The sequence below is a fragment of the Gopherus evgoodei genome, chromosome 3, assembly GCF_007399415.2.
Source record: "Gopherus evgoodei ecotype Sinaloan lineage chromosome 3, rGopEvg1_v1.p, whole genome shotgun sequence".
In the NCBI taxonomy this organism is placed as follows: Eukaryota; Metazoa; Chordata; order Testudines; family Testudinidae; genus Gopherus; species Gopherus evgoodei.
The window spans coordinates 12079052-12096133 of record NC_044324.1 but is presented as its reverse complement, the minus strand read 5'-3'; the positions used below and the strand labels follow the sequence as shown (position 1 = coordinate 12096133).

General features: G+C 44.1%; 1 protein-coding gene across 1 annotated transcript; it reads left to right on the top strand.

The window, feature by feature from the left end:
* Nucleotides 1-5792: 5792 nt before the first annotated feature.
* On the top strand, nt 5793-13165 carry LOC115648016 (interferon-induced very large GTPase 1-like). Its single transcript, XM_030555084.1, has one exon. It carries the CDS (start codon nt 5793-5795, stop codon nt 13128-13130), a length of 7338 nt encoding a protein of 2445 aa, XP_030410944.1. The 3' UTR covers nt 13131-13165.
* Nucleotides 13166-17082: the final 3917 nt, after the last annotated feature.

The following is a 17082-nucleotide window of genomic DNA, read 5'->3' as shown; positions in this document are numbered from 1 at the left end:
AAGCATATAGAAATTCTATACAGACCTATGCATAAGTTGCAAATATAGTTATATTCATGTCCTTGACAATAGTGTCCTTGACAATAGGATCTGGTGGGTCTCTCATGATTTGATCATCAGTAGAGGGATGGTTCCTGCTGGAGTCTCCCAGAGAGAGCTCAGTTTTCCCATTCTGGGCATCTCCTTTTTATACTATGATTCTGTCTATACCTACATTCTGCATGTGTCCCTAAAAGTGTCCACCTTTGTTTCTCTTATTGGAATGTGTCCCCTGTTTTCTTTTGGTCTGGGTAAGTTCCCCTTATTCTCATTAGTACTGACACACAGCTTATATCCCATGATTAAGACACATGCCTGAGACAGATGTGCCTTTATGGTATTTTTATGAACTAATATTAATCTTTTGGGTAATTTTGAACAGTATTATCACTTGGTACCTGTAAGAGTGCAGACTCACCCCTGTAGCGCCTCCTGCTGGTCTCGTCCGGGACTTAGATTGTTCCAGCCTGGAGTGCTCTCTGCAGTCCGGTGATGTGCCTGTCCTGTGGCCCCATGTCCCATGGACCCAGTGCCCTGTTGTGTGGGGTGCTGCCCCCTGGGAGTAACCCCCCCCATCTTAGGGTCTCCCCTCCCCGGGAACCCCCGCCCACTATCCCCACCTCGCCACAGGAAAAGGCTACTGCTAATCACCATCTAGCCCCTGCAGCAGACTGCAGTGTATCAGCTACTCATCACCAGCAAGGAGGGTTTGGACCTGCTGCCTTGGCCTACCCCTGGGCTGCCCTCTGCAACCCCAGTACCTATTAGCCCAATACTAGGCCACAGCCTGGGGCTTTCCAGGCTGGAGCTCCCCAGCCTTTCCCCAGCCCTGCTCCCCTCAGGTACCCTGTGTCTAGCTCCCTGCAGGGAGAGGGAGACTGCTTGGGCTCCTGGCTCCCAGGCGAGCTGTGGTCTGATTGGGGCATGGCCCAGCTGCAGCCACTTCCCAATCAGCCCAACTTAGTAGCTCCTAGCGACAACCTTCCCTCAGGGCTGTTTCAAGCCCTTCAGGGCAGGAGCAGGGTACCTACCCTGCTACAGTACCCTTTCCTCCATAATCTTAGGGCATCAGGTTATTTTCTGGTCAGTCATGTCATCATTTCTTGTCTCCAAGGCCTAAAGTAGCTAAGCGAAAGTCCTGCAGGCTTTAACCTGCACATTCTTGCGTTTCAGCTGGTCTTACTCATATCTAGTGCATATCTATTTAAAGGAACTATTTTATACTCCTATAATCCTACAAATTAACTCTAATTACCATGCAATGAATATATATGATAGAACATAATCGTAACATCACACAATAAGTGAATAATAACTAAAATCATTAGCTACTTGCCCCTGCAGCAACCCCGCAGTCTGTTGCCCCATTGCCAGCACCCAGGAGTTTGAGGTATGTATCCTCGGCTCTGAGTGCTGGGAATGGGGCTGCTGGAGGGGAGAGGAGGAGAATGAGACCAGGGCCAGCCCTGTGGGTGGGAGAGGGATCTGAGTCAAGGGGCAGTTGGACAACCAGCCAAACCTGGTGACTTCTCAGGATCAGGGGTGCCCCTCCTCCCCTGCTGTGTGCACCCACCAGTGCTCCTATCCTCCCCCCTTGTTCAGACTGGGAGCATCCTCCTGTCTGCTGTGCTGGGGGTGGGAGGAGGCTGATGTCAGGGTGTCCCCCTCCCCCTGTACCCGATTTCCACTGAGCTGGGGTGACTGGACAGGAGGAATCTGTGCGCTGCTGCCTCTCTGGGTAAAGAATTGCTGGCACTGCAGCTGCTTGTGTCTGAACAAGCCTTCAGGCACCTGACCTACCCCGAGTGCTTCCTTAAAGGGACAGAGTTGTGAGGTCAGCGTCAGGAGCTGCTGCTGTCCTGCCCTCTTACGCAGCCCCAAAAAAGTGACCTGGATGCAGGGAGCCATGATCTCACTCCTTGCTCCCCCCTCACAGCCCCCTAGGAGTGCACGGGGAAGGGTCGGGGAGCAGCAGTCCAGGGGGAAGCGAGCAGCAATGCCAGCTGCTCCATCACTGCATCCCGGTCAGTTTTCCCATGTGAGTTCAGGAGGGGGATGCAGAGGTTAGGGGCACAGGAGGGGGGTAGGGGTTGAGGTGAAGAAGGGTAAAGGGCACAGGAGGGAGGTGCAGGGGTAGGAGTGAAGGGAGTGCAGGGATTAGGGGCGCGGGAGAGGAGTGCAGGGATTTGGGATGAAGGGGGAACAATGTAGGGGTTAGCATGCAGGAGGTGCCAGGGTTAGGGACAAAAGGGGAACAGTGCAGGGGTTAGGAGTGAAGGGAGGGTGGGGAGGCAATGGGGTGAGGGCACGCCATGCCCATGGAGGCCAGGGGCACCAAAATGCAAGTTCGCCAAGGGTGCCATTTTCCCTAAGGCTGGCCCTGACACAAGACTGCCCATCTTGGGGCCCTGTGGCAACTCCTGCGCCACCTCTCCCCTATGGCCCTGAGAAAATGTGTGTGTAACACCAACAGACCCTGGTCACCAGACTCAAACGCATGAGCCAAAAAGCCAGCTGGTTCTTAGCTCAGCCTGTAGAGCAGACGCATTTTATCTCTTTCTAAGTCCTCTCAGTGCCACTCGATGGGACAGACACCACCCCCAGGAGGTGTGTGGGTTAATGTGGAAAAAGAGTCTGTGTAGGCAGATGTGTGCATCTCCCACATTCAAACTGCTGCAGCTCCTGCCCTTCTCCCGGTGCCTGTTTGAGCTGTGCAGTTAAAATAAGCGAGGGAGGGAGGGTGAGCGAAGGAGGGAGGGGGGATAGAGTGAGCAGGGTCAGGGCCCCAGGAAGGGATGGGACAGAGAGTAGGGTCTCAGGGAAGGGGTAGGGGAAAGGGTGAGTCAAGAGTGTTCAGTTTTCTGGAATTAGAAAATTGACAACTCTACTGTTGTCCCATAAATCCCACGGAGTCCTGCACCCAGCTGTGACGTCCGGAGCACACAGCCTGTCCCACCCACGGCTCGACATACGGATCCTGGGGCTTCTCTGAATTCAGTGTCTCTCCAGCTCCCTGCTTGCCATGTGGCTGCTGCTTCTTCGGCTTCTCTGCAGTCTCTGGCTCACCCTGCAGCTGTCTTCCAAAGAGACCCCGGTCAATTCCTGGTTCAAGACCTTCCCCTTCCTAAGGGGATGTGCCGTGGGGAGGGCGCTGATGGGAGCTGTAGTCCTCCGCTTTGCTGATCCATCCCAGAACTCTCTGCTGGGTTCAGGGAGGTGAAACAGGGAGCCCAGGGCCTTTCCGCTGCAGTTTAGGGTGAGAAAATAGTTGTTCAAAGTCAGTGTAGAAATTAGTGTTCAGCTGAGCTCAGCAGAGCAAAGCCAGGCATGGGCCCAGGAGCAGGACTGGCAGCGTTAAGGAGGCAGATGTTGGGCAGGTGCTGCTATAGCTCCAGCCTTTTCAACCTCCTCAGGCAAGGAGTACCACAAGTTGACTGTGCGCTGCGTGAAGAAGAACTTCCTTTTATTTATTTTAAACCTACTGCCCATTAATTTCATTTGGTGACCCCTAGTTCTTATATTATGGGAATAAGTAAATAACTTTTCATTATCCACTTTCTCCACACCACTCATGATTTTATAGACCCCTATCACATCCCCCCCTCAGTCTCCTCTTTTCCAAGCTGAAAAGTCCTAGCCTCTTTAATCTCTCCTCATATGGGACCTGTTCCAAACCCCTAATCATTGTAGTTGCCCTTTGCTGAACCTTTTCTAGTGAAAGTATTTCTTTTTTGAGATAGGTATATCTCCAATTATTATTATTTATCTCCTAGAACTGGAAAGGACCTTGAAAGGTCATCAAGTCCAGCCCCCTGCCTTCATTAGCTGGACCAAATGCTGATTTTTGCCCCAGGTCCCTAAGTAATCTCCTCAAATATGGAACTCTCAACCCTGGGTTTAGCAGGCCAATGCACAAACCACTGAGCTATGGAGGCCACATCTGTACACAGTATTTGAGCTGTGGGCATACCATTGATTTATATAAGGGCAATAATATATTCTCAGTCTTATTTTCTATCCCCTTTTTAATGATTCCTAACATCCTGTTTGCTTTTTTGTCCGCCTCTGCGCACTGCGTGAACTTATTCAGAGAACTGTCCACGATGACTCCAAGATCGTTTTCCTGACTTGTTGAAGCTAAATTAGCCCCCATCATACTGTATGTATAGTTGGGGTTATTTTTTCAATTGTGCATTACTTTACATTTATCCACATTAAATTTCATTTGCCATTTTGTTGCCCAATCACTTAGTTTTGTGAGATCTTTTTGAAGTTCTTCACAGTCTGCTTTGGTCTTAACTACCTTGAGCAGTTTGCTATCATCTGCAAACTTTGCCACTTTACTTTTTCCTCCTTTCTCCAGATCGTTTATGAATAAATTGAATAGGATTGGTCTTAGGACTGACCCTTGGGGAACATCACTAGTTACCCTCTCCATTCTGAGAATTTACCATTAATTCCTACCCTTTGTTCTCTGTCTTTTAACCAGTTCTCAATCCATGAAGGGACCTTCCCTTTTATCCCATGACAGCTTAATTTACGTAAGAATGTTTGGTGAGGGACCTTGTCAAAGGCTTTCTGGAAATCTAAGTACACTATGTCCACTGGATCCCCCTTGTCCACATGTTTGTTGACCCCTTCAAAGAACTCTAATAGATTAGTAAGACACGATTTCCCTTTGCAGAAACCATGTTGACTTTTGCCCAACAATTTATGTTCTTCTAGGTGTCTGACAATTTTCTTTACTATTGTTTTGACTAATTGCCCAATACTGACGTTAGACTTACTGGTCTGTAATTGCCGGGATCACCTCTAGAGCCCTTTTAAAATATTGACATTACATTAGCTATTTTCCAGTCATTGGGTATAGAAGCCAATTTAAAGGACAGGTTACAACCCCTAGTTAATAGTTCCACAATTTCACATTTGAGTTCTTTCAGAACTCTTGGGTGAAGCCATCAGGTCCTGGTGACTTGTTAATGTTAACTTTATCAATTAATTCCAAAACCTCCTCTAGTGATACTTCAATCTTTGACAATTCCTCAGAAAACCTACAGAAGCTGTCTCAGGTTTGAGAATCTCCCTAACATCCTCAGCCATGAAGACTGAAGCAAAAAATTCATTTAGTTTCTTCGCAATGGCTTTATCGTCTTTAAGTGCTCCTTTTATATCTCGATCATGCAGGGCCCCACTGGTTGTTTAGCACCCTGCATCCCAAGCCCCTGCTCCAGCCCTAAGCTCTGTTCCACATGCTAACTCCTGCCCAGACCCTGCACCCCAACTTCCTGCCCCAGCCCTGAGACCCCTCCCGCACTCCAAACCCCTCATCCCAAATCCCAGCCCGGAATCTGCACCACCAGTTGGAGCCCTCACTCCCTCTCACACTCCAACCCTCTGCCTCAGCCTAGAGTTCCCTCCTGCATTCTGAACCCTTCATGCAATAAATAAATGAGCTAAATTTAGTTTTTGTTTTATTGAAAATTTATTTGAAAATTGTAGTGCATTTGGTTATATTTATAGTTAAGTATTTAATATTATTGTATGTGTGTGTTTGGTGGGGTTGTGCGCAGGGCATATTGTGGTCATGTGGTTCTTTTGGTTAATGGTGGTTGCAAATGTGGCTCCCGAATCACGTAACTGTGAATACCACTGGTGTAGCCCATTGTATACAATATAAGGTGAGGAGTGACGCTGGGGAGGGAGGGAAATCTTCATCTGAGTGTAATATTATTTTTCCACTCCATTTCACAGCCATGTCTATGGGAAAGAAAAAGCCCAAGAATTCAGCACAGGGAGATCTTGCAAAGGATGAACTAGCCAAGAGACTGAAAGCAGTGGGTCTGAGCGCAGAATACTGGCTGCCTAAACTACACAAACAACTTGGAGTTACCTCTGCTCAAGCCTTGAAACACCTGCGATATGAAGACTACCTAAAGTTAGAATGCAACGTGCAGCACACATGGGAAAAGCAGGCCCTCCAAGAACTACTTAAGATAGACAGCAAGGCAACAATAAAGCAGCTGCAGGAGCAGCACTTGGAGATGCTAAAGAAGAGGCAGGAGCAGGCTAAGTCGGCGCTGAAGGAGCTAAAAGAAATGCAGGAGAAAGGCAGGAGCCGCCATGAGGAAGCTGTAAGAAAGAAAGAGCAGGAGCTGCAGGGAGCTATGGACATAGCCCCAGAGTATTGGGCACCAGCTGAGAAACCATTGATAGAGGTGATGGAGAATGTGCACAGACAATTAGACCTCGTGGAGGAGTCGGTGTCCCAGAGTGAGAATCTCCCCGACAAGGAAGTTTTGAGACGGGCGTCAGGAGGGCTGGCCCTGCAGGGTATTTACCAGACCAAGAAGCTTGCAGAGATGGTGGAAAAGCGAGAGCAGCTCATAGACATCCCAGAAGGGTTCGAGCTCTTTGGTCCAGAGCAAGGGCCGTTGTTTGAGAAGAAGGAGTTTTCATCGGCTGAAGCAGAATCCTCATTCACAAGGGCCATGGAGAAGCTGGGCTTTAGCATTAGCGTTGCAGCCAAAGGCGGATTTGGGGCGTTCAGTGCTGAATCCAGCTCAGATTACAGCAGCTGTTCAGAGTCTAAACAAACCCACAGGTCCCGCTTGGAACACACCTACATTTGCACCACCAAGTACAACTACATCCCACTGGCCTCATGCTACTTCCCCAAGGATCAGCTTCGACTTTCCAGTGCGGCGCTGCAAGAGTTAAAAGAGATTGAGGACATTTTAAGTCACACCTCAGAGTCGGACAAGCTCAACATGCTGAAGAGCAGGGGCGGGAGTTTCTTCAATCGATTCGGGTCTCATGTAAACCAGGGCCCCCTTCACTTGGGTGGGATATTCTGGTGGAAAGCGTCTTGTGAGGGATTCCGGGCAGAGCAGCTGGACGAGGTGAAGAAACGAACATCTGATGCACTCAGCTTCCGTATTGGAGGCAGCTATAGTGGGTTTGGTTTGAGCATTGCAGCTGGTGTGACTGCATCAAAATCAGGTTCTGAAACCTCATTTCAGGGCACAGATAGAAAACAAATGCAAACAGAGATTCAGCTGTTTGAGACCAAGACAGGCGGCCCCCCTGCAGTGGATTCACTCACAGCATGGAAATCTGGGCTAGTGGCCAGCAACAAAGCCTGGTCTGTTATTGACAGAGGTTCTCGGCTGATTCCAGTGTGGGACATAATCCTGTCCAATCACAGACAAGATTTTAAAGATGTTTATGAAATGAGGAGCAGCCTCACACATGCTTATGAAGCCCTAACAAATCTAAGTGTCAGTATGCTGCTTGGGGAGGAGTTAGCCAGCGCAGTGTATGAAGCCAGATCATTTTTAGAGGACATGAAATCCTGGGAAGTCACTGCGGATGAACAACATCTTCTGACACTGATGAACTTCAAACAGAAGCTGAATGAAAAAACAAGAAGCCCTAATGTATGGATCGACATTTGCCTGTCAGAGAAGGTGCTTCAAGATTTCCTGGAAAAAACAGTTTCTCTGTGCAAAGATTTATCTGCCTCAAATGAGAAGTACATCAAAACTTTGCTGCACTGCCTTCTGGATCCTTATATCTATTCAGTTAAGAATTTCCCTAAATCTTCTTTCATTATGCAATGGATTTTCCAGTCAGCAGAAGAACAAGCAGGACAGATCTACAGCTCGGATCTTAAAGATTTCATTAAAGTTTTACAACAAATAGAAATTGACATCAAGGAAGCTACTGCTGCCTCTATGGATTCTCCAGCCGCACAGCATGAAGCAAAGAGAAAAGCTACTCTGATTCTCAGTTTATCCTTCCATTCGCTACTGCAGGCTCTAAGAGAGAGAACTGAGACAGAGACAGAACTGTTATTACTCTCCGTTGCAGCCAGGGCAGGATACCGTGTGGACAGTAACACTTTTCAGTATCTCCTCGGATGCCCAGAAATTAACTTCATGTTAGAGGAAATGCAAAGGGCACATGAGAGATATTTGACCCTTAGGGATCAGGATGTTTCCAGAGCTCAGGCTTTCCTGCTGTTGACAGGTCTGACAGTAGCAGCTAAAAATAAAGTTATGGCCCTGGAAGAGAAGAAGAAATGTTTGACTTTTATTGAAGATCACATGGGCAACTCGCTGTCACAGGAAGTTACTTTTGTCCTTGCAAAGTACAGGGCACTCACTGATTGGAAGGCACTGGAAAGAGACTTGAATTCCCTTGTAAACGGAAATTTTGAAGCCATAAATGATGATTGGCAGAAGGAATATATAAAGAAAGAACTAGAAAATGTTTTTCAAGAAATCAAGCAGGTAGATTCACCAGTGTCAACATGCAAAGAAGTGCAATCCAGTGACACTAAGACATATGAATTTACCCAAAACTCAGGGTTACTCAAATTAATTCAGCGACTTAAACTTGAAAATTACTATCCAAATAAAATGGGGATGGCAGAGTTCCAGAAAATTCACAAAACATCTTTACATGACAGCCACCCCAGCAGTGAGAGTGAGCTGCCATTTTATTTTTTGGATAAAGTATTGATGCTGGACTATCGGGTAAGATATTTGACTTGCAAGAATGACAGTAAAACAAAACAAAGCATAGCCAATATACTGACCACCAGCGATGATGTGAATGAACCCACAGATAATTTAGATGACATTTTTAATGATGTTGATGAGGAATCTAATGAATTTGCTGAAAGTAATGAGAGTCAGGTGCATCCCATGGACATCCAAATGGCAATTTTTCACTGTGCAGATGATTTCATGAGGCAATATATTTCAACAAAGCTTTCTTTATGTCAATTTGCACTTCCACTTTTGGTGCCAGATCCCTGCACTTCACAAATAGAATTCCCTCTTTGGTCCTTTTGCCAAGTTAACAAGAAATGGCAGAGTCATAAGGAATTTCAACACAAGACCTGGATTAGGAAATGTAAAGATAAATTGATTTATCAGGCTGATCTACCAGTGGTGTCCTTCATAAGATTTGGTGCATCTTCTTTTTCTAAATCTCAGCTCTTAAATACCCTGTTAAGTAAGCAAAAGCATAGTATTTTTTTCCATCGTCACTGTAGAGGCAGTAGTAAAAACTGCCTCTTGATGGAAGGTGTTGTAGAAATCACCTGGTATTGTCCAGGTAGAGATAATGATGACAGGTTTGACAGTTGCATCACATTCGCTAATCTTCACGGAGATGCAAGAGAACATGAGCGACAAGTCAAATTTTTACAGGAAATAGCGTCTGTCACTGTGGTTCTCTTGTCGGACGCTGATCGGAATGAAAAGGGCACGAAGGTTTTACGAGACCTTCTAAAATCCCCCAAACCTTTCATCTTTCTCTGTATTGACAAAGAGAGAACATCAGTTAACAAGTATGAAAAGCGAGTAAAAATAGCTGTTAAGAACCAGAATGAGGCAAAATTAATGGAGGAACTGACCAATGCAATTAAACGTACTGTAGAAGCTTCAGATATTCCTTGTAGTCTAGATAAATGTGCAAACATTGCTCGAAAGCATGGATTCCGTGTTGATGAAGACAAGAGAGAGTGCACAGACGGCAAAGAACTGGCACAGAAAGTAGCAGGTTTTCTGAGACAGAAAAATATTTTATATACTAAGGACAAATTATTACCTCTCCAAGGAGAGTTGTGGAACAAGTGGTGTAAAAAGGATAAAGAACAAACCCATTTGCAAGACAATGAGAACATGAGCATTGAACAGCATCTAAGCCAAATACAATCAGAAAAGCATGCACTGCGACAGCAGCAGTTACAAACAGCGTTCCCCTTGAATGAACTAATGCAGTCAATGCTTTCAGCTCTGAATTTACCTTCCCAGAAAACCAAAATGTACTTTTTACAGTGGCTGAAAATATTTATCGCTGATCTGTCTTCTGATCATCTTCCAGAGCTTCACCAAAAATACCCTGATTTATGGTCACAAAACCAAAGAGGAGGAAATAATGACTTGCAAAAACAATTAGAAAAATCATCACATAAAATAAATGAATCTACTTTTGGTCTTGAGCATCTTTTGAGAGAAGTGGGTCAGATTTATGAAGCTTTGGATGCACTACCTGAACAGGATAAGTGCTTTCTTGAACTACCAAAAATTGTAGCTGATTTGATGGTTGAAGGATATCCTATCGAGCTGCTGGATGGTGACACTTCTTATGTGCCAATGAAGTGGATCGGAGCCATCTTTGACAAGTTAATTGAGAAATTAGGAGACCAAAAGGTGTTTGTTCTTTCTGTACTTGGCATCCAGAGTACTGGAAAATCAACACTGCTAAATGCCATGTTTGGACTTCAGTTCAAAATCAGTGCAGGGAGGTGCACCAGGGGAGCATTTATGCAACTAGTTAGGGTGGATGATGAGCTCAGAAAAGAGCTGAACTTTGACTTTATGGTGGTTATTGACACTGAAGGACTTCGGGCAATACAGCTAGAAAACAGATCAGCACTCAGTCATGATAATGAGCTAGCCACTTTTGTCATTGGTCTTGGCAACACAACTTTGATCAACATTTTTGGAGAGAATCCTTCTGAAATGCAAGATGTCCTGCAGATCGCTGTCCAGGCATTTCTGAGGATGAAGCAAGTAAATCTCTCCCCAAGCTGTTTGTTTGTGCATCAGAATGTTGGGGACATAACTGCAAATGAAAAGAATATGGAAGAACAAAGGTGCCTTCAGGAAAAATTAGATGAAATGGCAGTCACTGCAGCCAAGCAAGAGTTCTGTAATGTTACCTGCTTTAGTGATGTTATCCGATTTGATGTGAAGACCCACGTTCATTACTTTCCTCACCTTTGGGAAGGAAACCCACCGATGGCACCTCCAAACCCAAGTTACAGCCAAAGAGTGCAGGAACTAAAGAGGGCAATTCTCATGGCTGCCAAAGAAAAATCTGAACATAGTTTTCTAAGACTTTCAGAATTAAAAACACGCACTCAGGACCTGTGGGAGGCTTTGTTAAATGAGAATTTTGTCTTCAGCTTTAAAAATACACAGGAGATTGTTGTATACAGCAGACTGGAAAACAACTATAACAAATGGACCTGGGAACTGAGAAGTTTCATGCTTAATCTGCAGAACAAGCTGAACATCCAAATTCAGAATGGAAAAGTCTCCAAAATAGATAGAGTAGATCTTGAAAAAAGAGCTCAAGAAAAATATGATGCCACTGAAAAGGATCTAGAAAGGTATTTTAGGGAAGACAAGGACTGTAACATACTGATTCAATGGGAAAAAAATATTAAAACAAAAATGAACTTTTTCAGACAAGAACTGATTGACAAAATTTGTCAAAAGGGTCAAGAACTTATCAATCTAAAGAATCGTAAAAGCAGTTTTGAACAAAGGAAATCAACTTATAAAGATGAGTTGCTTAGAAAAAGCAAGGAATTGGCTCGACATTTCAGAGATAAGAAATTGAATGAAAGTGAACTTAGAGAGAACTTTATCGGTATGTGGAAGGAATGGGTTATTGAGGTGTCCTCTGCTGCCCCTCGTGTTGAGGAGCCCAGTTTTAATGCTGATATGGAGGTTTTCCTTTATGATCATTTTAGATCAGAACACAATATAAGAAACAGGATTATAACATCCTCTGAATGGACTCACTTTCCTCGGAACCCTTCTGAGCACATCTCAATGAAGAGGGAATGGTACATACTGAAGAAGAAGACTACTAAAGCATGCGATGTTGAGAATTTAAAGAGAATGGCAGCACGCCTAGAGCAGCATATCTATGAATACATTGAGAACAAAGCGAGTGAGATAATGAATTACAGTCCCAGTTACTTTCATGAAATAGTGGAGTTGATAAACAAAGAGTTAGAATCTGATTCAGAGGATGACAATTTTACATTAACACACTCATACAAAGTGGATGTATCTCTGTATTTATGCCAAATGGCAAGAAGGAAGTTTAGCGAGACATTCAAAGCATTCCAGAAATCAGATGATCCAGTCCAGTACCTTGAAAGTAAGAGAGAGGAATTCTTTAGCTCTTTTAAAATCGCCTGCCAAGGAGCAACATCCATCACAACTTTTGCTGATATTTTATGCCGCAATCTTAAATCTGCTATCTGCCATGCTGTCTATGACAAGACTGCCATTGACATAGCAAATGAGATGAGGTCTAAGCATCCAGCCTTCAGTGGCAATAGAAGCAGACTGGAACTGTTCATGCTGGTTTGTCTTTTAAAGCAGGAAGATTTTGAAAAATACCAACAGTATATTTATAACCCAAGTTATTATATGGAGGATTTTATCAGACGAGAAGTTGATAAGTATTGTTTAGACAAAAAAAATCCAAAATTGAAAAATTTCTTAAATTTAAATCTTGATTCTTTCCATTCTCTTGTTCTTTTGGCAATTCATGAATCAATTAAAGTTGTTAAAGATAAACATGGCAATGTAGCCTCGTGGTTGGATGAATTTTGTACCAGGCTTGGAGATGATATGTACCTTCCCAGAAGCAATCTGACAAGCATTGAACATCAAGAGACAAAAGACATACAATTTCTTGAACAAGTGGTAAGTGAGTCACTGATCCCTGCCTTAGAAGAGCTGAAACAAACATTCTCAGAGATTGATTTGGATCCGTTTGTCACAAAACCCCATCAACTCCTATTTGAGCAGCTCAGTGGGTGTTTGAAGCAATGTTCCTTTTGCAAGGCTGTCTGCACGAACACAATTCCTGGTCATGATGGAGATCACAGCACTCATTTTCATCGTCCTCAGGCTCTGGCTGGCATCCAGTGGGAAGGAACAAATCATCTAGTCACTGACATTTGTACCACCCTTGCAGCAAGTGACTGCAAAATAGTGCTTGATGGAAAAACTATTCCGTGCAAAAATTATCGAGAAGTAGGATCTGACTATGCAAATTGGGACATCAAACCAGTTACTTCCCAACTGTCTTATTGGAAATGGTTTGTCAGTCATTTCAGATCTGACTTAGAAAAAATACATAATGGAAAATTCAAAGGCAAGGGGGCAATCCCGACTAATTGGAATAACTTAAACAAGGATAAAGTACTTGCTGAGATGTCATTAATGCTGACCATCTTTGATGTTACGAATCAATTGGATGGGAGTTAGACTCATAGACTCTAGGACTGGAAGGGACCTCGAGAGGTCATCGAGTCCAGTCCCCTGCCCTCATGGCAGGACCAAATACTGTCTAGACCATCCCTGATAGACATTTATCTAACCTGCTCTTAAATATCTCCAGCGATGGAGATTCCACAACTTCCCTAGGCTATCTATTCCAGTGTTTAACTACCCTGACAGTTAGGAACTTTTTCCTAATGTCCAACCTTGTCATAAACAGATAGCTAAGGGTTAATGTCTCTTTCACCTGAAGCACCTGACCAGAGGACCAATCAGGAAACCGGATTTTTTCAACTTTGGGTGGAGGGAAGTTTGTGTCTGAGTCTTTGTTGTCTGTCTGCCTGCTTTCTCTGAGCTTTGGAGAAGTAGTTCTGTTTTCTAATCTTCTGTTTCTAAGTGTAAGGACAAAGAGATCAGATAGTAAGTTATATGGTTTCTTTTCTTTGGTATTTGCATGAATATAAGTGCTGGAGTGCTTTGATTTGTATTCTTTTTGAATAAGGCTGTTTATTCAATATTCTTTTAAGCAATTAACCCTGTATTGTGTCACCTTAATACAGAGAGACCATTTGTATGTATTTTTCTTTCTTTTTATATAAAGCTTTCTTATAAGACCTGTTGAAGTTTTCTTTACTGGGAAATTTCAGGAAAATTGAGTCTGTACTCACCAGGGAATTGGTGGGAGGAAGAAATCAGGGGGGAGATCTGTGTGTGTGTTGAATTTGCTAGCCTGATTTTGCATTCCCTCTGGGGGAATAGGAAAGTCCTTTTTGTTTCCAGGACTGGAAACGGAGAGGGGGAGTCACTCTGTTTGGATTCACAGAGCTGGTGTCTGTGTATCTCTCCAGGAGCACCTGGAGGGGGGGAAGGGAAAAAGGATTATTTCCCTTTGTTGTGAGACTCAAGGGATTTGGGTCTTGGGATCCCCAGGGAAGGTTTTTCAGGGGGACCAGAGTGCCCCAAAACACTCTAATTTTTTGGGTGGTGGCAGCAAGTACCAGGTCCAAGCTGGTAACTAAGCTTGGAGGTTTTCATGCTAACCCCCATATTTTGGACGCTAAGGTCCAAATCTGGGACTAAGGTTATGACAAACCTAAATCTCCCTTGCTGCAGTTTAAGCCCATTGCTTCTTGTTCTATCATTGGAGGCTAAGGTGAACAAGTTTTCTCCCTCCTCCTGATGACACCCTTTTAGATACCTGAAAACTGCTATCATGTCCCCTCTCACTCTTCTCTTTTCCAAACTAAACAAACCGAATTCCTTCAGCCTTCCTTCATAGGTCATGTTCTCAAGACCTTTAATCATTCTTGTTGCTCTTCTCTGGACCCTCTCCAATTTCTCCACATCTTTCTTGAAATGCGGTGCCCAGAACTGGACACAATACTCCAGCTGAGGCCTAATCAGTGCAGAGTAAAGCGGAAGAATGACTTCTCGTGTCTTGTTTACAACACACCTGTTAATGCATTCCAGAATCATGTTTGCTTTTTTTGCAACAGTATCACACTGTTGACTCATATTAAGCTTGTGGTCCACTATGACCCCTAGATCTCTTTCTGCCATACTCCTTCCTAGACAGTCTCTTCCCATTCTGTATGTGTGAAACTGATTGTTCCTTCCTAAGTGGAGCACTTTGCATTTATCTTTATTGAACTTCATCCTGTTTACCTCAGACCATTTCTCCAACTTGTCCAGATCATTTTGAATTTTGACCCTGTCCTCCAAAGCAGTTGCAATCCCTCCCAGTTTGGTATCGTCCGCAAACTTAATAAGCGTACTTTCTATGCCAACATCTAAATCATTGATGAAGATATTAAACAGAACCGGTCCCAAAACAGACCCCTGCAGAACCCCACTTGTTATACCTTTCCAGCAGGATTGGGAGCCATTAACAACTACTCTCTGAGTACGGTTATCCAGCCAGTTATGTACCCACCTTATAGTAGCCCCATCTAAACTGTACTTTCCTAGCTTATCTATAAGAATATCATGCGAGACCCTATCAAATGCCTTACTAAAGTCTAGGTATATCACATCCACCGCTTCTCCCTTATCCACAAGGCTCGTTATCCTATCAAAGAACGCTATCAGATTAGTTTGACACGATTTGTTCTTTACAAATCCATGCTGGCTATTCCCTATCACCTTTCCACCTTCCAAGTGTTTGCAGATGATTTCTTTGATTACCTGCTCCATTATCTTCCCTGGCACAGAAGTTAAACTAACTGGTCTGTAGTTTCCTGGGCTGTTTTTATTTCCCTTTTTATAGATGGGCACTATATTTGCCCCCTTCCAGTCTTCTGGAATCTCCCCTGTCTCCCATGATTTCCCAAAGATAATAGCTAGAGGCTCAGATACCTCTTCCATTAACTCCTTGAGTATTCTAGGATGCATTTCATCAGGCCCTGGTGACTTGCAGGCATCTAACTTTTCTAAGTGATTTTTTACTTGCTCTTTCCTTATTTTCTCTTCTAAACCTACCCTCTTCCCGTAAGCATTCACTATACTAGACATTCCTTCAGACTTCTCAGTGAAGACCGAAACAAAGAAGTCATTAAGCATCTCTGCCATTTCCAAGTCTCCCGTTACTGTTACCCCCTCCTCATTGAGCAGTGGGCCTACCCTGTCCTTAGACTTCCTCTTGCTTCTAATGTATTGATAAAAAGTCTTCTTGTTTCCCTTTATTCCCATAGCTAGTTTGAGTTCATTTTGTGCCTTTGTTTTTCTAATCTTGCCTCTGCATTCCTTTGTTATTTGCCTATATTCATCCTTCGTGATCTGACCTAGTTTCCATTTTTTATATGACGCCTTTTTATTTTGTAGGTCACGCAAGATCTCAAGGGTAAGCCAAGGTGGTCTTTTGCCACGTTTTCTATCTTTCCTAACCATCGGAATAACTTGCTTTTGGGCCCTTAATAGCGTCCCTTTGAAAAACTGCCAACTTTCCTCAGTTGTTTTTCCCCTCAGTCTTAATTTCCATGGGACCTTGCCTATCAGCTCTCTGAGCTTACCAAAATCCGTCTTCCTGAAATCCATTGTCTCTGTTCTGCTGTACTCCCTTCTACCCTTCCTTAGAATTGCAAATTCTATGATTTCATGATCACTTTCACCCAAGCTTCCTTCTACTTTCAAATTCTCAACAAGTTCCTCCCTATTGGTTAAAATCAAGTCTAGAACAGCTTCCCCCCTAGTAGCTTTTTCAACTTTCTGAAATAAAAAGTTGTCTGCAATGCAGTCCAGGAACTTATTGGATAGTCTGTGCCCCGCGGTGTTATTTTCCCAACATATATCTGGATAGTTGAAGTCCCCCATCACCACCAAATCTTGGGCTTTGGATGATTTTATTAGCTGTTTGAAAAAAGCCTCATCCACCTCTTCCGCCTGATTAGGTGGCCTGTAGTAGACTCCCAGCACGACATCACCTGTGTTTTTTACCCCTTTTAGCCTAACCCAGAGACTCTCCACCCTTCCGTCTCCTATGTCCATCTCCACCTCAGTCCAAGAGTGTACATTTTTAATATATAAGGCAACACCTCCTCCCTTTTTCCCCTGTCTATCCTTCCTGAGCAAACTATACCCATCCATACCAACATTCCAGTCATGTGTATTATCCCACCAAGTTTCAGTAATGCCAATAATGTCATAGTTGTATTTATTTATTAGCACTTCCAATTCTTCCTGCTTATTACCCATACTTCTTGCATTTGTATAAAGGCATCTAAAATACTGGTTTGATCTTGCCTCCCAGCTTTGCCCTGACCCTCCTTCCTCTCTGCCATTATAGCCCGTGCTCCCTCCTGTTTCCAACCCATCTCCCAGGTCTTGTTCCCCACTTACCTGTGGGCTGTGGTCACCTGTCCCCGTCGAACCTAGTTTAAAGCCCTCCTTACTAGGTTAGCCAGTCTGTGCGCAAATAAGGCCTTTCCCTGCTTCGAAAGGTGAA